This window comes from Mangifera indica, chromosome 17 (assembly GCF_011075055.1).
Source record: "Mangifera indica cultivar Alphonso chromosome 17, CATAS_Mindica_2.1, whole genome shotgun sequence".
Classification (NCBI taxonomy): Eukaryota; Viridiplantae; Streptophyta; class Magnoliopsida; order Sapindales; family Anacardiaceae; genus Mangifera; species Mangifera indica.
Genome location: NC_058153.1, coordinates 13,118,265 through 13,141,778, shown reverse-complemented (window position 1 = coordinate 13,141,778; position 23,514 = coordinate 13,118,265). Strand labels below are relative to the sequence as shown.

Here is a 23,514-nt window from a genome sequence, read left to right as displayed (position 1 = left end):
TAATTTTGAATTAAAAATATTTAAACCGAGCCAAATCAAATCAATCTGAATTTTAAGATTAAACCTGCTTAATTCGAATCTATAAGTAATGTAGATAATAATCAGATTATCACATTTATATTAAACATTAATAGATTACATTTTTTATAATTAAAACACTCTTACCTTTAATTTATATAACAAATAATATGATATATGTTTTAAAATAATTATATCTAAAAGATTTTAATAAAATAATATTTTAATGTTATTTTATTATTTTTAATAAAAATATAATAATTATTTATATTTACTTTTTACCAAATAAGATAATAAACTACCTCGGTGGTGGGAATAAAATATTATTTATAACAAACCCTGCTCAAAAGACATTAAAAATTTTTAGAAAATGTGAAACGTTGCCCTTTCACTCCATTGCAAAATCAAAATATCTGATTCAATTTCCATTCCAGTGTTCCATCTCCAAACAATATTGAATCAGCTTTCTAGTTTCAATTCTCCAGCTCCACTCCAGCCGCTCCCAAACCAGTGCATTATTCCTAAAATCGGCGGCCGGCAACGATCGAGCGAATGGCGACCAACTGAGAGGAACGAACGAGACTGTCCGACGATAATCAAGATGAGGAGAGACTAAATCCGACCGACGGAGACCAATCAACGAACTGAGAGGACGACCGACCAACCGATGACGACGACAGACAATATCCGACCGAGAATCGAACAGAAATTGGTAAATCCTATTTTTTATGTGTTTTTCTTTTAGGTTTCAGCAGTGATTGATTTTGATGCGGGGGTTTTATCTTTTATTAGGTTTCTGCAGCTTTGTTTCATCAAAGTCAATCCTATTATTTGGATTGGTAGTTTTATTGTTCTCTTGGCTTTTTGTAAAACCCCGGTCGCTAATATGGACTATGGCCAGGGTGTGCTCGTAATTTCTTTTAAATTATGATGTATTGAATTCTTGATATGATATAGAGGCAATGTTTTATGTATAATTACGGATATTTTTATTGGTTAATCAGTCTTTTCTTAAATGGATGCCTTATCATATGAATAATAGCTATTAAGACGTATCACAGGTTTTGGCATGTCTTTTCCTTTTGTTTCCCCATTCTGGTTTTTTTTTTTTTTTTTGGGTACTTTCATTGCTGCTGGTGCGTTTACCTTCATGTTAGCCTTGTTGACTATATAAATACCTCACTGATGCATACTTTTTGAGTTTTCATCCAGTATCTCAGAGTCCCCGTTATAAGTTTCTGACTCTTTTGGCAAGAAGAGGAATTAAGAGGTGTCGTTGTTCTCATTTTTGCAAACAAACAAGTCTATATTAACACCCTTTTTTCTTTTTAAAGATTCACAGACAACTTGGCATCTAGTTTGTGTTTTTTGAACATAAATGAGAATGACGACCAATGTATGATTGCCTTTGTTGTTATTCTGAGAAGTACTGTCAATCAGGGATTTTTTTTGCTTGCTAGTATGGGATTCACATTATTTTGTGCTCTAAAGGACTGTTAATGTTATTATCTTGTGTCCTCTATTTAAGAGAAGCGCCCGTATTGTAGGAAGGTATTCATTGTTTTGTCCTTTCAATTATTTGTAGGGAAGTGAAGCTGGAAGAGAGCACTTAATTTAATTCTTGAAGAAACTCTTTTGATATTTATTTAGCCTCTGCATTTGGATGAAACGTATGCTAAGATGATTAGAGATTTCAAATTAAAAGGCTTATGCTTCTAGCTAGTACCTGCAGATATACATGATTATAATAGTTGCTATTATTGTGGTATGCCTAGAAATGTTTTATGTGCCTCCGGATAGCTGTTGGGACTATTTTGCATTGCATCTTTTGGTTTTATAAGCTGCATTTGGACATTTGGGGGGTTAAATTGCTTGTTTCTCTTGGTAATTGGTTGAAAATGTGAATACAACCAAGATTTTGATTAAATTTGTTTTGTATTTTTTGCTTTTAAAATTTAGAGAAATGGAAATGATACTTTATAAACCATGGTTGTAAAATTCTGGTCCAGAAATGTGTAAATTTTGCACTCATGTGCCTTTTTACAGTTCTAACTTTAATTGTATCAAACTAGGTAACAATCTAAAACATATATCTACAGTTGGAAAGTCGGCAAACATCACGGTGGATAAAATTGATAGGCAAGAGTTACTTCAACAGAAGGGATATGTCATATGGATTATTGGTCTTAGTGGTTCAGGTTTGTTAGATGTTACTTCCAATACGTTTTATGTGTATGAATTAATCATTGGCATTTGTACTGGTCCCACTGGACACTAATTTTCTTGATACTCTGAAGAATTTGATTATTTAAAATGATCTGTTGTCAGTATTCGATTATTCCTTTCGTATAGAAGAAAATATGGTATAGAAGCAAAGTTTTATGTATAATAACTGGTATTGTTATTGGTAAATCAATCTTTTTCTATATTTTAAGGATTCTTTATCATATGAATAATAGCTATTTAATAGTATCACAGGCTTTGGCGTGTCTTTTCCTTATGTTTTCCCATTCTGTTTGTTTTTTTAAGTATGCTCATTGAAAATTAATAAAATAATTAGTGTTTGCTGTTGGTGTCTTTACCTTCATGTTAGCCTTATTGAGTATTTATATGCTTACTGATGGATACTTTTTGAGTTTTCATCCAATATCTTAGAGTCCCTGTTATAATTTTTTCACTCCTTTGGCAGGAAGAGGAATGAAGAGGTGGTGTTGTTTTAGTTTTTGCAAACAAGGTCCGTATTAACACCCTTTTTATTCTTTTTAAAGATTCATAGACAGTTTGGCTTCTAGTTTGTGTTTTTTTAATGTAAATGAGAATGACAACCAATGCATTGCCACCTTTGTTGTTATGAGAATAAAAGGTTAAAATATTATTGTTATTTATCGGAGACCATTCATTTATGGTTCATGTCTTGATATTGCTTTTTCATATTAATTTTCTACAATAATTTCCTTCTTGTATTTCTTCTATTTTTGCAATTTATAAATGTGGATACTTTGATACTGGTGTTTGAAATTGTTTAACAGACAAAAGTATCATGTGAGGTCATGGTAAATTAATGTTAGACCATTGCCTGTAAAATCTGCTACCCTGAGATGCTGATCAGAGGCTGTTAAATTTTTTTTTTGGTTAATTATATTTAAAATCCACTTCACCACTTAAATTTTATGATGTTATAATTACAAGAGCTCCAGCATTCTAGTCCTTTCAAGCAAGTTAAAAATTTTGTTTTAGCATTTCCTAGAAATCTCCCAGCAGTGAATTATTGAAAATTATTTGCAGTTATGTTTGCATAATCCTTGACCATTATCTTTTACTATGATTAGTGATGAATGACAACATTCAAAAGGTGCAGCAAAGCTGAGAGATTCAGACATGGTCCTGTTATGTGTACAAAATTGAATCAGGTTTTGGAATTGATTTAAATGTGACGATGTAAGGCATGTGATGATATTCTAATAGCATATGCCAAAATTGTGGCAGTGGGTGATATAATTTTGATGATCTTGATCTCATTAATATATTAAATGCAGGCTCTCTTTTCATCATGGAAGAAGGGCGGTGCAATGCCGTTCATAGTTGATACAGTAATGTTTCGGTCATTTCTTCATTTGCTCTATGTAGTTCTTTCTATATTGTTTACCTCTCTTCACAATTTGTAGGTATTTGAAGATACAAGTAAAATATGAAACACTTGATATTGATTGTGCATAATACAGGCATTCATATGTTACCTATAACAATATTTAATTTTTATTAAAGAAAAAGGTTATCATAATAGAAAATTTAGAGATTTTTTTTAATTTTTTATTATTGAGGATCATAACGGAGACTTTAATATAATTGTAATCAATATATAATTAATATCAAAAATCATATTTTAAGAATTAAATTTGCATTATCAAAATCTCTCTTACCGTAACAATGAAACTTATTTTGTTATTATAATGATCAATACAAAAATATTTATCATTCATATTATGTTTATTTATCAATATGTATGCATAAGTGACATGCCTATCTGTAATCAGATAGTCGCTTTTTGAGTGTCTATATATAAGTTTAACTAAGAATAAGTTTTGACTTTATAATAAAATTTTAAGTAAGAGGGATTTTATGTGATAATTTTATAAAAAAAACATTCAAAAACGTCCTAATGTTGTATTATTTGTTTAAATCTACCTTAAAACTTTAGAACCTCTCGAAATTCCAACTTTTAGCAATTAGTGTTAAGGGCCTTTTTTTTATTGCATTCTTTTTGACTGTATTGACTACATTATAAGCTCAATTTTTCTCAAAAAAGAAAGAATGATGGCCTTTCAAAAGCACTATATTTGTGGAAATTTATAGATAAGACAGTTGGATATTGGAACATCTAAAGTCTTTTGCATTCTTTTTACGTCAATAAATTTGAAACTTTGAACAATGAGAATTTTGAACAATGAGAAAAAGAAAAAAGAGAAAATAGTTATTGAAATATCTAAAGTCTAGCCCATATAAAGGTTTGAAAATTTAGTCAATTAAAGACTGATAAATACATCTTTTTGAAAAGAGGTCAAGTATGTGTTGTTCAATTATTTCATATCGATGAACTCATAAATCTTCATCTAATTATTCAAATCATTAAATACTCATTAGTAATTACAAAAAAAAAAATCAAAGATCTCATAACATCATTGAGGAAACATCCTGTATTATTTTTTCAAGATAAATTGATAATAAAAAATGAAATGGATGAAAAAAGTTTACATAATTTATAAGGGTGGATTACTTGCTTTTGGAATTCCAAATTGTATCTTATCATGCAATAAGTCTCTCTATTATTAATGGATGGAATTGATTTGCAACCAATTCTCCATCTGATTCTTTTAACTAATTAACAATATATGATTGGAAATTGGGTTAGTTTCACATTAAATATTTTCTGGATAGATATTTCTTTGAAAACAAACTTAAGTCTACTTAAACTTAACTATGGTGGATGCTATGAGTTAATTTCATGAAAAATAATAAGACGTAATAGTAAAAGAGCAAAGAAATAATATACACTATATGTCATAGAAATATTTGATATATAAATATCACCATATATAAAAACTTTAGATATTTACATTGACTCTAAAGTCTTTGAAATAAATACAAAACATGCATAGATTAATCAGGTTTCAAGTTGTTTTTATGAAGATGATACACTAATTTAGACTCTAAATTAATTGAAGAAATTAATAATATATCATTTTTATTAATACAACTGAGATTATATGTTTTTATAGATTAATCAGGGTTGAATGTTAAATATTACTGTGAAGTACCCAAGAGATGTTTCTGTAAAAATTAAAAAAAATTAAATTAAACTTAAATAACAATAACATGTATAGTTATCAACCAATTACATCAACTTGAAAAAAAAGATTACGTTCACAATACTCTAGGAAAAAGTTGCAGAGTTGCCTAAGTCAACAAATTTTGGAAAATAAAGTTACGTTCACAACACTCTAAAAAAAAGTTGCAGAGTTGCCTAAGTCAATAGATTTTGGAAAATAAGGTTACATTCACAATACTCTAGAAAAAAGTTGCAGAGTTGTCTACGTTAACAGATTTTGGAAAATAAGATTACGTTCATAACACTCTAGAAAAAAGTTGCAGAGTTGCCTAAGTCAAGAGATTTTGGAAAATAAGGTTACGTCTATAATACTCTAGAAAAATAAAAAGTTGCTAGACAGTTGCCTTAGTTAACAAATATGGATAGGTGGATAGAGTGATCTCATTGCATTATAAATAGAGTGAAGACAATGTGTTGTGAGTCACAAGAGCTAGCATTCTATAGTTTATTATTCTGATAAGAAATGGGTTGTAAGTGGCTTTTGATGTTGTTGCTAGTAATAAAGTTGGTTTGTTTGGGCGAGGGGTGTTGGGATGAAGAGAGAACTGCTCTTCTACAACTTAAGTCTTTTTTCAATTATGTCAATTCTTACAATTGGGTGGAGAATTCAAACTGCTGTGAATGGAAAAGGGTTGTGTGTGATGACATCACTGGAAGAGTCATCCAACTCTATCTTTATGCAAATTTCGAATCAGAATTGGAAAAGAGCTGGTACCTAAATGCATCATTGTTTTCTCCCTTCCAACAACTACAAAGTTTGAACTTAAGGTTCAATAACATAGGTGGTTGTATTGAGAATGAAGGTCAATTGTCTTTCTCCTTTGAATTTTATTATTTCTACAATTAGCATCATGTTTATTTGTCCATAAATTTCTTTGCATCCATCTAGTATCATGTGATTTTAATAAAATGAATTCTTTTTATTAAAAAATAAATCCTCATAAATTTCTCCTTTGCAATTAAATTGCTTAAAAACTCAAATTTTTACTTGCCAACAACATTTATTATTTGTATGCATTGATTTAAAATATTGAGAAATGTCCTAAAAAATATTAATGTTGGAATTTGATTTTTACTTATTGATTCATATTTTCTATATTTTGTGATAAATTATATGATTATATACATGAAACAATTTATTGGCTTGAAAATGTTTGAGTAGTTGCAGGTTTTGAGAGGCTATCAAAGTTAAGAAACTTGGAGGAGCTAGTATTAAACTACAACCAATTCAATAATAGCATTTTATCATCTTTAACTGATCTCTCCTCATTAAAATATTTGGATCTAAGTCAGAATAATTTGAATGGGATTATTAATATTCAAGGTAACTAATAAGCTTCTCATTTCCATAATTTCAACCTTTCTTTTTTTGTTGTGAATTTATGATATAATTAAACCTTTAAAAATAAATATATGAAACAATTTAATCTTGTGAAATTGTTTGACTATTTCCAGGTTTGAGTAGCTTGGAGAGACTAGATTTAAGTCACAACAATTTCAATAACAACATCTTATCATCTTTGGGTGGTCTTTCTTCATTAAAATCTTTGAGTCTAATGGATGTTGGATTGAAGGGAAGTGTTGATATTGAAGGTAAGTATGATATATTTTGTCATGTCTTCTTATTATCAATTTTTTAATTAATTATATTTCAATTATCATTAGGATTATATTCCTTGAAAAACTTAGAGGAGTTGAACATGGGGGAGAATAACATTGACCAATTTGTCAACTCCAAAGGTAAAACCATTAAACACAATTCTTGAAGTTAATATTAATTCCTTTTATGAAAGAAAAAAATGTGTTTAATAAATCTTTATGCTCCCACTAGTAAAAAAAGGTATAATTTTTTTTCTATAATTTGTAATATATGCGAATGAATTTTAATCTCATTTATTAGTTGAATTAAATGTCACTAAACATTAAATACATTTTAAAGTTCAATTCTTGGTATTAAATTGAAGTTTGTTAATTGTGAATTTAATATTTTAACTTGCAGATCATAGAGGTTTGACGAAGTTGAATATCCTCTATCTATATGATATTGAAACCAGCGATGCAAGTGTTTTTGTACAATCAACATTAAATTCATTCCCATCTTTGAAGATACTCGACCTTTTATATAATAATTTTAATAGAACAGTCATTGTTCGAGGTAAGAAATAAGTTTAAAGTTATAATGCTAATACAAAATAACCGTTAATTTATCAATTACTAATTATCTAGCATCATTTTAAATATGTTTCACTATTTTAACAGAGTTGCACAATTTAACCAATTTAGAAGAATTGTGGTTGGATGGATCTAAGCTCCATATAAGCTTTCTACAAATTGTTGCGACTATTTCTTCGCTGAAACATTTATCAATGGAATATTGTGAATTCAATGGCTTCTCATATGATCAAGGTAAATTCAAGATTAATTTTATTTATATATTAATTCATATATCACACAAGTTCAAGTTAGATATTAATTTTTTTTTGAATTTGTGGATGAAACACCTTCTATTGTTGTTATTGATGAATGAGTTATCAAAAAAACTCTTATGCATATAGAAAATTTTAGATTCCGGTTAGATATAAAAATGAAATGTTTCTTAAAATGAGATCAAATATTAATTTGTATACATATAGAAAAATTATTTTTCTTTTTCTGAAAATACTGTAGATATGTAGTTCCAAAAATGAGATTAAATAGTTATATTTTAATTGATCAGGCTTTTACTATTCAAGTCCGCCTCGTTAAGTATTTAAAAATATAAAAATGTTTATTATAACAAAATTAAGTGTATAAACTTTTGAATAGATAATTAGATATGTAAATGATGTGTTATCATGTGAATAAGTAATTTTTAATTAAAAATAAAATAATATTTAATCACATAATGACACATTATTTGTATACTCGATCATATATTTAAAAATGTATACATATAAGATTGCTCGTGTTTAGTATTATTACATATACACACACATATATAATTAAATATATAAATGAAATGTTATTATGTGATTGAATGATTATGAATTAAAAATAAAGTAATATATAATTATATAATAACACATTACTAATGTATTAAAAGTATATATACATACCATTGCTTAAATATTTATTATAATAAAATTATGTACATACACTTTTGAGTGTATAATTAGATACATATATGATGTATCATCATGTAAATTAGTAATTTCAAATTAAAAAAAAAGTAAAATCTAATTATATGATAACATATTATTTTTATATCCAATCGTATATTAAAAAATGTGTGGAAATAAGATTGATCATGTTTAGAATTATTATTATATATATAAAAGTAGAATGTGCAGTTAAGCTTAATAAAATTATATTTTATTAAATTTCTATATTTCGAACAATAAAATTCACAAACATTTATGTCAATATTTGCAGGTCCAATCGCTTTCAAAAATTTGGAAAGTTTGTTCATGGATTGGAGCACTCTCAACAACAGCTTTTCTAAAATATTTAGACCAATAACTTCTCTCAAGCAATTATTATTGTCTGATTGTGGACTCAATGGCACACTATATGATCAAGGTTAGTAATTTGCTTCTTCAAAGACATCTTTTCCTACTCTTTGTTTCTCTCCAATAGCTGCGTCACTTGAAGTCCCATGCTCATCTAGAACATTTTGTTTAATACCCACTTTTAGCAAATCTCTGACCATCACTCAAGTGTTAAAGTAACAAGGTCTTCTTAAAAAAAAGCAAAAAATCTCTTAATAGTTTCTATAGAAGACAACTAAAAAGAAACAAGGTTAATTAATTATTGACCCTACATCTTTAAAAAAATAAACATAATAATAATATAATTTATAACATATATTAAAATTCTATATTACCCTTATATTTGATAGAATATATTCACATTGACATTCAATGAGTAGGTATTTGAGTTTTTTAATTAATGGATAAAATTTGGCGATACACTAAACCTAAGGCGGGAGTAAGTTTTTTGGCCATCAATTAAAGGAAAATATTATCTACATGCTTCTTGTATTAACTTAAAAATCACTTTTATTAATAAATTATACTTAAATGAAAAGGTGACAAAAAAGACAATAAACCATGTTTACTACAATAATAAAATATTTAAACAATTTATGTTAAGTATTAAAAGATCAATTGTATTTATTAACTGATGAATTTAAGATAATAAACAGTAAATAATATTAAAATCACTAAAAGTTAGATTTACTAATATTTTTTATAAATTTTTAAATTATATATCATCATAATAAAATAACATATTTTATTTCAGGTGTGTGTGAGATGGTTCATTTGCAAGAGTTGGATATTACCGACAATAATTTATGGGGTACCTTACCTTCATGTCTTGCAAATTTGACTTCACTTCAACAATTATATATTTCTTCGAATCAAATTACTGGAAACATCTCTTTGTCTCCCCTGAAGGATCTTGCATCCATCAAAGCTCTTTACATTTCAGACAATCTTTTTCAAATACCAGTTTCACTTAATTCATTTTTTAACCTTTCAAACCTCAAAGATTTCGAGAGTGAAAATAACCAATTATATGTGGAGACCATGTCAGATTCCTTGATCCCAAAGTTTCAATTAAATTTCATAACGTTGTCTGGTTATGGAAATGTTGGTGTTTATCCCAAATTTCTTTATCATCAACATGACTTGCAATACATTGACCTCTCTCACATTAACTTGGGTGGAAATTTCCCTTATTGGTTATTGCATAACAATACCCAATTGAAAGCACTTTATCTAGTTAATAATTCTCTTTCAGGAACTTTTCATGTGCCTTTTAAGGCCAATTTGAATTTAACATTAGATGTATCCTTCAATTTCTTTCATGGACAAATTCCAAAAGATATCGGTGCAAAACTACCAAACCTAATATCTTTAAACATGTCTAGAAATAATTTCAGTGGTAGCATTCCATCTTCTTTTGGTGATATGAAGTCATTGGTAGATTTAGACTTATCCAACAATAACTTATCTGGTGGAATACCTGAACACTTAACCATGGGTTGTTTCTCACTAGAACTACTTTCACTATCAAACAATAATTTGCAAGGTCACATCTTCTCCAATAATCTGAATATGACAAGATTGTTCTGGTTACACTTGGGTGGAAATCATTTTAGTGGAAAGATCCCAACAAGCTTGTTGAACTGCTCCTCGTTAGCAGTATTATATCTCAATGATAATCATCTCTCAGGTAAGATCCCAAGATGGTTTGGAAATCTATCAATTTTGGGTGATATAGTGATGCCTAGTAATCAACTTGAAGGTCCACTTCCGAAGGAACTATGTCAATTGAATTATCTTGAAATTTTGGACCTTTCAAATAACAATATCTCTGGAAGTTTACCACCTTGTTTTGGCTCTGTAAGCTTCAAACAACTTCACTTGTCAAGAAATAGATTAGAGGGATGTCTAAAAGATACTTTCTACATTAATAATTCTGTCTTGGCAGTCCTAGATCTTAGTTATAACCTCTTAAAAGAGAATATTCCAAGTTGGATTGGGAAACTCTCTTCTTTAGGTTACCTGATTTTAAGTAACAATAATCTTGAAGGTGAGTTACCTACTCAATTATGCAATTTGGGAGAGCTACGCTTAATAGATCTTTCAAAAAACAATCTTCATGGTGAAATTCCTTCTTGCTTATATTTTACTGCCCTCTATGAAGGAAATGGGAATGATACAAGTTTAACTTTTGCCTTTGATGATGGAGGTGCTTTTGGTAGTCCAAAATGGCTTCCAAGGGGAAGTGAAGAATCTATAGAAATCACAACAAAAGGTATATCATACTTTTATAAAGGAAGAATCCTTAGATTTATGTCTGGAGTTGATCTTTCATGCAATAAATTGTCTGGTGAAATTCCTCATACAATTGGAAATCTTACTAGGATTCATACTCTTAATCTTTCTCATAATAATTTGACAGGATCAATCCCAACAACATTCTCAAATCTCAAACAAATTGAAAGTTTGGATCTTTCCCATAACAATCTAAGTGGAAAAATTCCCCTTGAACTAGTAGAGATATATACTTTGTCTGTTTTCAGTGTGGCATATAATAATTTGTCTGGCAAAACACCTGAAATGATTAGACAATTTGCAACATTTGAAAAGAGTAGTTATGAAGGAAATCCTTTTCTTTGTGGATTGTCATTGAACAAAAGTTGCAACCCATTGGAATCATCATCGTTGGCACTAAAAGCTTCAACAAGTTGTATAGAAGATGATAATGATATTGTTGACATGGATATTTTCTATATAAGTTTTGTGGTGACCTACATAATTGTGCTATTAGCAATGGCTGTAATTTTGTATGTAAACCCATATTGGCGACGAACTTGGTTTTATTTTATAGAGACATGGATGCTCTCTTGCTACTATTTTGTCATTGACTCTTTTGGACAATTTCGTTGTTGAATTGTATTATATATAATATTACACGTTCGAAAACCAATTTTTATATTTCAATATATAGTTTTATTGTCAATTGATAATATAAATTTATTGAACCATTTAAATGAAACTAAAAATCTTGTACTGATTTTTAAAGTTTATTAAATCTATACAAATAGATTGATGCATAAACAATTTTAGATGTCAAATTCTTATGGCATTATTAGTCAGAACATAAAAATCTACTCATCACTTACTAAGAAATGGAAGTCTATCGATATTCAACAAAAAAACATTAATGCATGTTCTTCCTTGAGCAAAAGAGCAGTCGAGAGAGTGAGAGTGTTTAAACAGTATCAAGAGAGAGAGAGTATTGAGAATCTTCTTATCAAGCAAGCCTGTTCAATAACAATTTTTAGAACGACAGTGTGATGCTTCAGCTGGTGCGCTCCGTTTTATTAAAGACCAACATCTGTTAACTATTGTAATTTAACAATTTTTAGAACGACAGTGTGATGCTTCAGCTGGTGCGCTCCGTTTTATTAAAGACCAACATCTGTTAACTATTGTAATTTACTGCTTCTCCTCAGCTATTCCACAACTATCAAAACACACCCCTTTGTGTGCTGATATTCTTAACAATAATTTTTTTTTTCTCAAAATATGAGCTTCTTTAGGACCTAAAAAATACGTAATGCTCTTGTTTCTGACCCAGCATATTGTAAAGTTCAATTATTCTAACCCTGGTGTCTTTTACCCAAGCATGATCCTTCCCTTGTCAGACAAAAATTACAAACAATAGTCTGAAGCCATTTATTCCGAGGAATGAAATTTGAAAGCGTCAAGCCAATGTCATCAAATGGCTACCACTTGAGAATTTGTTGCATCATCAACTCCATAAACCATATGGGCAATAGTGGAACTGGGAATTGCCCTTGCAACTTATTTGACTTTAAAGAATAATAAGACTAGGGGAGAACACATAATGAAGCACTGGATAAACCATATGGGCAACGAGAGAACTTATTTGTTGGCAAGGTTCAAGGTTTGCAATGAATCTATTCTTCTAGGTATTTTGCCAGCAATCTTATTTGATGAAAGGTCTAGGCCGTCAATTTGTCTCAGGAAATCCTCCCGAATAAACTTTGATGAATTTGTCTCAGGAATTTTTTTTTTTTATATTAAATGCTTGAGTTGACAGTACTTATTTAGTTATGAGTCTATGACCGATCGATATCACAGCGGCCCCGAAAGCATTAAAAAAAACACTTTTTTAATAAGAAAAAATTAATGAAAAAATAAATATCCAAATATTATAAATATTGTTTTGATAATTTTAATAATTAATTATTTATATTTTTGACATGATTAAATAAATTTATAATTTGAGTTATAAATTTTTAAATTTATCATAAAAAACTTATAATTTTGTTGTTACTGATAGGGTTGGATCTGAATCAAATTAACTTAATATCAAAAATTAGTTTAAATTGATTTGATTTAATTTAAATTCAAGATAAGTTAAAATTGGAGGTGAGCTAGTTTTTAAAGTTGAGTCGAATTCAAATTATGAGGAATTTAATTCAATGTAACTAAAGGTTGACTCGATTTAAAAAAAGAGTGAAATTATTTGGTTTGAATTTGATTTGATTTTAAATTAAATAAATTTAAATTGAACTAAATCAAATCGATTTAACTTTTAAAACCAAATTAACTCAATTTGGATGAAAACCTTTTCAAACCGAAGCAATTCAAGCTCCTTAAAAAGGCTCAACTTGAATAACTCTAAACAATTAGTGTATTTTTCAAATTTTAGCTAGAGCTTGAATCTAAGCTTTGTGGAAGTCAAATCGAGCTGCTTGTTCCTGCCTCAAAATGACATCGTTTGGTGTGCACCTAAGGAGATTTGACTAGATTAAAAGACATGAAAATTTGTAAATAAAGTGTGAAACGTTGCCGTTTCCCACACTACAAAATCTAAATATCTAATTCAAATTCCATTCGACTTCTCCAAACAAAATCAAAAAATGAATCGGCGACTGGCAGCGACCGAGCGAGCGCGACCAACTGAGAGGAACAAACGAGACTGTGCGACGATAATCAAGATGACGGACGATCGACGGACGAAGAGGAGAGACGAAATCCGACTGATCAACCGATGGCGATGAGAGAGAATATTCGACTGATACGGACAGAAATTGGTAAATCTTATTTTTTATGTGTTTAACTTTTAGGTTTCAGCATTGATTGATTTTGATGCGGGGGTTTTATCTTTTATTAGGTTTCTGCAGCTTTGTTCCATCAAAGTCAATCCTATTATTTGGATTGGTGGTTTTATTGTTCTCTTAGCTTTTTGTAAACCCTGGTCGCTGATATGGAATATGGCCAAGGTTGGCTCCTAATTTTTTTTTTTTTTTAAATTATGATGTAGAGGAAGCCTTTGAATTCTTGATATGATATAGAGGCAATGTTTTATGTATATTTACTCGCATTTTTATTGCTTAATCAATCCTTTCTTATAGTTTAAGTATGCTTTATGATATGAATAATAGCTATCAATACGTTTCACAGGTTTTGGCGTGTCTTTTCCTTTTGTTTGCCCGTTCTGGTTTTTGTTTTTTTGGGCACTCTTTGAAAATTAATAAAATAATTAGGCTTTGCTGTTGGTGTCTTTACCTTCATGTTAACCTTGTTGACTATTTAAATGCCTTACTGATGCATACTTTTTGAGTTTTCATCCAGTGTCTCAGAGTCCCTGTTATAAGTTTCTGACTCTTTTGGCAGGAAGAGAAATTAAGAGGTCCGGTTGTTCTCATTTTCGCAAACAAGCTGGTCCGTATTAACACCCTCTTTTCTTTTTTAAATATTCATAGACAGCTTGGCATCTAGTTTGTGTTTTTTGAACATAAATGAGAGTGACAACCAATGTATGACTGCCTTTGTTGTTATTCTGAGGAGTACTGTCAATCAGGATTTTTTTTCTTGCTAGTATTGGATTCACATTATTTCGTGCTCTAAAGGACTGTATATGTTATTATCATGTGTCCTTTATTTAAGAGAAGCACCTGTATTGTAGGAAGGTATTCATTGTTTTGTCCTTTGAATTATTTTTAGGGAAGTGAAGCTCGAAGAGGGCACTTCATTTAATTCTTGAACAAACTCTTGTGATATTTATTTAGCCTCTGCATTTGGATGAGAAGTATGCTAAGATGATTAGGGATTTCAAATTAAAAGGTTTATGCTTCTAGCCAGTTGCTGCAGATATACATGATTATTATAGTTCCTGCCATTGTGGTATGCCTATAAATGTTTTTGAGCAATTATGTGCCTCCGGATAGCTGTTGGGACTATTGCGCATTGCGTCTTTTGGTTTTATAGGCTGTATTTGGATATTTGGGGGGTTAAATTTCTTGTTTCTCTTGATAATTGATTGAAAATGTGAATATAACCAAGATTTTGATTAAATGTGTCTTGTATTTTTTGCTTTTAAAATTTAGAGATTTGCATACATGTTAATTACTCTTTTAGTGGAAATGATATTTTATAAACCACGTTTGTAAAATTCTGGTCCAGCAATGTGTAATTTTTGCTCTCATGTGCCTTTTTAGATTTCTAACAAACTAGGTAACTATCTAAAACATATATCTACAGTTGGAAAGTCGACAAACATCTTGGTGGATAAAATTGATAGGCAAGAGTTACTTCAACAGGAGGGATGTGTCATATGGATTACTGGTCTCAGTGGTTCAGGTTTGTTTGATGTTCCTTCCAATACGTTTTATATGTATGAATTAATTATTGGCATTTGTACTGGTCCTGCTGGACACTAATTTTCTTGATACTCTGAAGAATTTGATTATTTAAAAATGTTGTTAGTATTCGATTTGTCAATTTTGCATTCATAATCTTGCTTCTAGAATTGAGCAATGGGTAATATTTAAGAAATTTCCTCACTTAACAGTAGTTTTATTTCTTTGGTCTTATTATTTTCTATTGTACATCAATTTTTATATGTATATTGGTGGTGTGTTGTGTCCTTTGGGAGCTTAGAGGGAGTTGTAATTTAATAACCAATTAACCATGCACATCAGCTTCACTTGCCTTTTGCTTTTACAGTGGCATAATTGATGATTATTTACAAGCTAAGTTTTCCAGTCCTTTCATATAGAAGAAAATATGATATAGAATCTAAGTTTTATGTATAATTACTGGTATTTTTATTGGTAAATCAATCTTTTCCTATATTTTAAGGATGTTTTATCATATGAGTAATAGCAATTAAGTAGTATCACAGGTTTTGGCATGTCTTTTCCTTTTGTTTTCCCATTCTGGTTTTTTTTTTTTTTTTTTAAGTACTCTTATTGAAAATTAATATAATAATTAGTTTGCTGTTGGTGCCTTTACCTTCATGTTAGCCTTGTTGACTATTATATGCATTACTGATGAATACTTTTTGAGTTTTCATCCAATATCTTAGAGTCCCTGTTACAAGTTTCTGACCCTGTTATAATTATTGGCAGTTATATTTGTATAATCCTTGACCATTATCTTTTACTGTGATTAGTGATGAATGACAGCATTCAAAAGGTGCAGTAAAGCTGAAAGATTCAGAAATGGTCCTGTTATGTGTATAAAATTGAATCAGATTTTGGAATTAATTTAAATGTGAAGATATAACGCATGTGATGATATTCTACATCAATAAAACTATGTATACCCATTTTTAATACACAATTTATGTACACAGATAAAGTGTTATCATGTGATTGGATGTTTCTTTATCATATGATGACACATATTTTAAAATCACCTAATTACATGATGACACATCACTATGTGTATGAATTGTGTACCAAAAATGGGTACACATAGCATTGCTCATTCTACATTTAAGCTCAAAGATTCAGACATGGTCCTGTTGTGATATTCTAATAGCATGTGCCTAATTTGTGACAGTGGGGAATATGATTTTGATTACCCTTTTGGGACAACATTGCTTGATGCTTCAGAACCTGGGTTATCTGATAAAGATAGTGTCCTTTTCAGAAACTTGATCTCATTAATATATTAAATGCAGGCTCTTGTTTCATCATGGAAGAAGGGCGATGCAATGCTGTTCATATTTGATACGGTAATGCTTCGGTCATTTCTTCATTTGCTCTATGTAGTTATTTTTATATTGTTTACCTCTCTTCACAATTTGAAGGTGTTTGAAGATACAAGTCAAACATGAAACACTTAATTTTGATTGTGCATAATACATGCATTCATATGTTACTTGTAACAATATTTAATTTTTATTATAGAAAGAAATTATTGTAATAGAAAATAAAAATTTTTTTTCATTGTTTTATGATTGAGAATCGTAATGGAGACTTCAATATAATTGTAATTATTATATAATCAATATTGATAATTATATTTTGAGAATTAAATTTTCATTATCAAAATCTCTCTTACCATAATGATGAAATTTATATTATTATTATAATAAGCAATAAATATAGTTGTTACATCAAAAAATTCTTCGTTAATATTATGTTTATTGGTCAGTATGTATATATAAGTGATATGCCTATCTGTAAACTGGTGCTTTTTGAGAATCTATACGTAAGTTTGACTAGAATTCCAAATTTTAACTCAATGCAAGTTTTTCAAATTAGATTGGAGACAAATAATATAGCCATGTTTTAGGAAAGTTATTTAGTCATCTTGTTGCTCTCCTCGACTTTATTATTACATTATAAGCTTAATTCTTCAGAAAAAAAAAAAAAAATTTATTCATGGATCATTATACTTGCATTTAAATTAGACCTTTTTTTGTCTACTCTAAGATTTCACCAGATTACAAATCCTGACCGATGTTGGTTAAATCATCAACAGGGTAATTAATTCTGGGTGTAGAAAAGAGCTTCAGCTTGTAGTAACCAGTCTAACCTGCCAGAGTTCCCGGAATCTGCAGTGCAGTTAGGGCATCTTGCTGCAATGCTTTTGCAACTTTCTGAGGATATACCACACATTTGTCATCACAGCTGCTGCAAGATGAAAGAATTACATGGAAAATTCAATACAGAAAAAACTATGGACAGAAGATAGAAAACCTTTCGCTCTGAATAAATTAGATTACAAGAAGAAGAAAGACTATTGTGTATTCTTTTTGACTAAGCTCTTAATCGTAGCTTACTCTGTTTTACATCACTTATATTATTTCCTTTTATATACACTATGATACAGCTTTTATATGAGAACCTTATTTGGTAGATACTTTTATATGAGAACCTTAGTTGGCAAATACTTTACATGTGTACTTGCAGGTAGTATGTTTACAATAAGTCACACCTGATTTGCATATAGATTATATTAGTTTAACCGAAGGTCACTCATATTCTACCTGTTGATTGTTACATTTATTTAAGTGTAATGAAGAATTTATCCACCAAGTCACGTGGTCCATATACTTCTCCTAAACGTGAGGACAATTTTGTGCATATCAAATGTATATTAAAATAATGTTTTGGCATTGGTATGAACAGTTTTAATCTTAGCATAAGAAAGAAAAATTAACTCTTCAGAACAGACTTTAAGGGTGAAAAAAAAATTAAACAATTCTCTGTAACATTACATGGGACAAAAAATAAAAGAATGAAAAGCCTGACTATCTCGTTGGAACCCTGCATTCTCCTCTGCTTACCAGGAATCAAAGCAATTACAACAGTGTTTTACAGGTAGTGCCATACATAATAAAGAATCTACAATTACTTGAATATCTTTGAAGATTAGCCCTCGACTCATCGTGGCTCAAGTTGAGTAATTGTTGTATCATTGACTGAAAATATTTTTTCCTTGAAGGTGCAATTACTAGACTCATGTTCATCTCTTTAAACAGAAAAAGCAGGCTTCCTTGGAGAAGGGATGTTAGCACTTTCACCTTTGAGCATGTTATAAATTCTGACCATGATAGGTCTATCCGCAGGAATTTCCTGAACACATAGTAAAGCTACTTGCATGCATCTCTTCAGTTTCAATGGAGAAGAAGAATCATCCAGTGATGAATCGAAAAACTTCATGCTTTCACCTTCTCTGAACAACTCATACCCCTGAAACATACCAAATTTTACATCAGACTGAAATTTTGTCTTCTAATTTTAGTATAAAAAAATTATTTTCATATTCCTCAAGGTTTAAAGTTTCACTGGAGCTATAATAGCATGCAGTCTTCTTGCCACTAATGATCTGCAGAAGAACTCCATAGCTATAAACATCATACTTTATGGAGTATACACCTTTTCTTACAAATTCAAGAGGAATGTAGCCACTGCAATTCAGCATAGCAAAGAAAAGGCCATTATTCAAGCATGACACTTGTCACATATCAACTTAGGCAAATGAATTACTTACTATATTCCAGCAATGCCATCTGGGTTAGTTTTGCATTCATCTTTTTTGAAAGCTCTAGCCATGTCAAAATTTGAAATTTTGGGATTCATTTCGTTATACAACGAAATATTGTTGACCTTTAAGTCTATATGAACTATTGTAAACTTTGAGTATTCTTGCAAATATAAAAATCTTTGAGTATCTTCAATGATTCAAACACGTTTTTTTCAGTCTAAAAGATACCGTTTGTCAGAATTTGCAGATACATAATTCATTTTTTAGTATTGCACTTAGAGAAGCTATTTGAACCCAAATAAGGATATATAGAGGACGGTGGGAAACATAAAGTGGCATGCCAAAGGTGCATAAATCCAAGCTTTTGTGCAAATTCCCAAGACTAGTACTAGATTTACATGCTGAAGCCTTGCAGTAAGCTCAACTTCCTTCTTGAACTCTTTAAGTCCTTGATGAGAAGTTTCTGAAAACCTCTTTATTGCTATTTCTTGTCCCTTCAGTATTAAGCCACTACTCTTCTAAAGAAAACACTCTATTAACCCAATAGTTTAAGAATATCATGAACAGCCCCATAATTGGCATCAGCTGCAACTCTTAAATCAGTTCCTAACATGTAACAATCTGCAAGTATTACCTTGTACACAGGTCCATATCCACCCTAGCCAAGCTTATTATCATTCGAAAAGTTATTCGTAGCCGCTTTAACGGCTATAAAACTGAATACTTGCAGCTTATTTGCATCATTGTCAAGGATTTCAATGCCTGTTACTTTGATTTTCAGTTTAGACACTGAACTCTTCATAGTACTCATAATCCCTGAAACCAAATTGAATGTAAACCACAATTCAGTCATACAAACAGTCCAATCCCATTATTTCATGGTTGATTATAGAACTCATATCTAACTACAAGCTTAAGTTACCTGTTGATTTGAGTAATATTTTTTTCAAGCAGCAAGTTATGGTACCATGAAGCAGCATAAGCACAGCAATTATAAATCAAAGTAGTAAGTTTAACATACTTGGTCATTCATGACAATGAAAGAGAATCATGACTTGAAAAATCGTTGAAAGAAATGTACAATTCTTCTAAAGAAGAAAGATTTCCAAAGGCAATCGACAACTCACCTGAAAATTTGCTGTTATATAAGTAAAGATGAGTAATCTTGATAAGATTACCAAGTGAAGGCGGAATCAATTCTGAAAAACTACAAGATCTTATACCCTAAGTTGGTAAGGAATTCCCCATTGAATATGGAACCTCACCAAAAAATGTTGTGTTCACAACTCTCAATTCTTCGAATGGTTGTTGTTTTGAAATTCTGATAAGGATCCAGAGAGATTTGGATTAAAACACGCATAAAGAATGCAAAGATTGGGTAATTAGAATATCTTTGCAAGGAATTCACACGACATGTTTTTAAAACTTGGAACTTGGAAGCGTAATGGAGAGAAGCAATCCGGTTTAAAATTCCACGTGGGTTGTCCCCACTCTTTGTATAAAAGCACTTGTTGTAATGTAATAATTCCAGAGACTATAACGCATCATCAATGTGGGCCTGGAAATCCTCCCAAATAAACTTTGATGAATTTGTCTCTATGACCAAGCAATATCATAGTGGGGAAAGAACTAACGAAAAACTAAAACTATAATAAAAAATTTGAAAGAAAAAACTCACGATTTTAATTATCAATTATTTATATTTTCATTATAATTAAATAAATTTATACTTTTAATCATGAACTTTTTAAAATTTTTATTTAAAAAACTTATAAATTTGTTAAAATTGATAGAGTTGGATTTAAATTAAATTGACTCAGTCTCAAAAATTGATTTTGCTAAGTTTGACTTAATATGGATTCAAAACGAGTTAAATCAAGGGTCTAATTCTTGAAATTAAGTTGAACCTGAATTAGAGGGGTTAAACTCAATCCAAATAATTTGACTTGAATTTAATTTGATTTTAAATTAAACAAATTCGAATCAAACTAAATCAAATTAATTTGACTTTTGAAACAAAATTACCTCAGTTCAAATGGAAACCTTTTTTAAGTCAAAGCAATTTGAGCTTATTAAGAGGCTCAATTTGAACAAGTCTTAACATTATATATAATTTTCGAATTCTAATTTGAGCTTTACTTTAAACTTTGTGGCTCGTTTCTGCTTCAAAATGTCGTCGTTTGGTGTGCACAGAAAGACGTTGGTTTAGGTCAAAAGCTATAAAAAAATTTTAAATAAAGTGTGAAACGTTGCCGTTTCACTCTGTTACAAAATCAAAATATCTAATTCAATTTCCATTCCACTTCTCCAAACAAGGTTTCCATTTTCCAGCTCCAGTCCAGTCTCTCCCAACCCAATGCCTTATTCCTAAAATCTCATGAAATCGCCGACCAAAAACGACCGAGTGAAGACTGGCGACCAACTGAGAGGAACAAATGAGATTGTGCGACGATAATCAAGATGACGGACGATCGACGGACGACGAGGATTTACGAAATCTGACCGACGGAGACCAAACAACGAATTGAGAGGACGACCGACCAACCGACGACGATGAGAGACAATATCGGACTGGGAATCGAACAGAAATGGGTAAATCCTATTTTTTTATGTGTTTTTTTTCTTTTAGGCTTCAGCATTGATTGATTTTGATGCGGGGGTTTTATCTTTTATTAGGTTTCTGCAGGTTTGTTCCATCAAAGTCAATCCTATTATTTGGGTTGGTGGTTTTATTGTTCTCTTACCTTTTTGTAAACCCTGGTCGCTAATATGGACTATGGCCAAGGTTTGCTCCTAATTTTTTTTTTTTTAAATTATGATGTAAAGGAACCTTTGAATTCTTGACATGATATAGAGGCAATGTTTTATGTATAATTACTGGTATTTTGATTGGTTAATCAATCATTTCTTATATTTTAAGGATGCTTTATCATATGAATAATAGCTATTAAGACGTATCACAGGTTTTGGCATGTCTTTTCCTTTTGTTTCCCCATTCTCTCTCTCTTTTTTTTTTTTGGGTATACACTCATTGAAAATTAATAAATTAATCAGTCTTTGCTATTTGTGCCTTTACCTTCATGTTAGCCTTGTTGACTATTTAAATGCCTCACTGATGCTTACTTTTTGAGTTTTTGTCCATATTTTCCACATCTTAGACTCCAACTCTTTTGTCAGGAAGAGAAATTAAGAGGTGTCGTTGATCTTATTTTTGGAAACAGGCAGGTCCATATTAACGCCCTTTATCTTCCTTTTAAAGATTCATAGACAGCTTGGCTTCTAGTTTGTGTTTTTTGAACATAAATGAGAATGACAACCAATGTATTGCCACCTTTGTTGTTCTGAGAATGAAAGTTTAAATATTATTGTTATTGATAGGAGACTTTCATTTATGGTTCATGTCTTGACATTGCTTTTTCATATTAATTTTCTACAATAATTTCCTTATTGTATTTCTTCCATTTTTGCAATTTATGAGTGTAGCACAGTATAATGTTCCTTATTGTCTTGATATTGGTGTTTGAAAATGTTTAACAGACAAAGTCTCATGTGAGGTGGTGGTAAATACAACGAGGTAGACCATTGCCTGTAAAAACTGCTACTCAAAGTTGCTAATCAGAAGCCATTAAATATTTTTTTCTGTTAATTATATATAAAACCCACTTTGCTACTTAAATTTTATTATGTTATAATCACTAGAGCTCCAGCATTCTAGCCCTTTCAAGCAAGTTAAAAATTCTGTTTTGGCATTTCATAGAAATCTCCCATCAGTGAATTATTGAAAATTATTTGCAGTTATGTTTGTATAATCCTTGACCATTATCTTTTACTATGATCAGTGATGAATGACAGCATTCAAAAGGTGCAGCAAAGCTGCAAGATTCAGACATGGTCCTGTTATTTTTGAATCAGGTTTTGGAATCAATTTAAATGTAAAGATATCAGGCATGTGATGACGTTCTAATGGCATATGCCTAATTTGTGACAGTTGAGAATATAATTTTGATGATCTTGATCCTATTAATCTATTAAATGCAGGCTCTCGTTTCATCATGGAAGAAGGGTGATACAATGCCATTCATATTTGATAAAGTATTGCTGCAGTCATTTCTTCATTTGCTCTATGCAGTTATTTTTGTGTTGTTGACCTTTCTTCACAATTTGGAGAAGATACAAGTCAAACAAAAAACACTTGATATTGGTTGTGCATAATACATGCATTCATATGTTACTTGTAAGAATATTTAATTTTTATTATTGGGAGAGATTATCATAATAGAAAATTTAAAGATTTTTTCTTCA

At 30.2% G+C, this 23,514-nt stretch overlaps 2 protein-coding genes and 2 long non-coding RNA genes across 36 annotated transcripts; 3 read left to right on the top strand and 1 right to left on the bottom strand.

Annotated features, from left to right (window-relative positions):
* Positions 1 to 383: 383 nt before the first annotated feature.
* Positions 384 to 23,514, top strand: LOC123200581 (adenylyl-sulfate kinase, chloroplastic-like). Of its 32 annotated transcripts, none has more exons than XM_044615836.1 (5): positions 384 to 730; positions 14,102 to 14,210; positions 14,605 to 14,652; positions 15,472 to 15,570; positions 23,251 to 23,514. In XM_044615836.1, exons 2-5 carry the CDS (start codon positions 14,202 to 14,204, stop codon positions 23,422 to 23,424), a joined length of 330 nt encoding a protein of 109 aa, XP_044471771.1. In that variant the 5' UTR covers positions 384 to 730; positions 14,102 to 14,201; the 3' UTR covers positions 23,425 to 23,514. The 32 variants fall into 32 exon arrangements, 11 of the variants coding, with proteins under 11 accessions (XP_044471771.1, XP_044471772.1, XP_044471770.1 ...); XR_006498618.1 differs by lacking the exons at positions 14,102 to 14,210; positions 14,605 to 14,652; positions 15,472 to 15,570; positions 23,251 to 23,514 and adding exons at positions 2,091 to 2,216; positions 2,708 to 2,752; positions 3,371 to 3,428; positions 3,555 to 3,764; XR_006498616.1 differs by lacking the exons at positions 14,102 to 14,210; positions 14,605 to 14,652; positions 15,472 to 15,570; positions 23,251 to 23,514 and adding exons at positions 2,091 to 2,216; positions 2,708 to 2,752; positions 3,371 to 3,456; positions 3,555 to 3,764.
* Positions 5,789 to 11,844, top strand: LOC123200289 (receptor-like protein 13). The gene is made up of 9 exons (XM_044615429.1): positions 5,789 to 6,207; positions 6,567 to 6,728; positions 6,860 to 6,997; positions 7,070 to 7,144; positions 7,404 to 7,559; positions 7,664 to 7,810; positions 8,816 to 8,962; positions 9,686 to 11,206; positions 11,354 to 11,844. Exons 1-9 carry the CDS (start codon positions 5,868 to 5,870, stop codon positions 11,842 to 11,844), a joined length of 3,177 nt encoding a protein of 1,058 aa, XP_044471364.1. The 5' UTR covers positions 5,789 to 5,867.
* On the bottom strand, positions 18,400 to 20,695 carry LOC123200590. 2 transcript variants are annotated; one of them, XR_006498643.1, is made up of 3 exons: positions 20,340 to 20,695; positions 19,847 to 20,028; positions 18,400 to 18,917 (listed from the first exon to the last, which is right to left on the bottom strand). It is a non-coding gene; the product is annotated as an uncharacterized LOC123200590 (long non-coding RNA). The 2 variants fall into 2 exon arrangements; XR_006498642.1 differs by having other exon boundaries at positions 18,400 to 20,028.
* LOC123200586 lies at positions 21,479 to 22,169 on the top strand. Its single transcript, XR_006498635.1, has 2 exons — positions 21,479 to 21,804; positions 21,889 to 22,169. It is a non-coding gene; the product is annotated as an uncharacterized LOC123200586 (long non-coding RNA).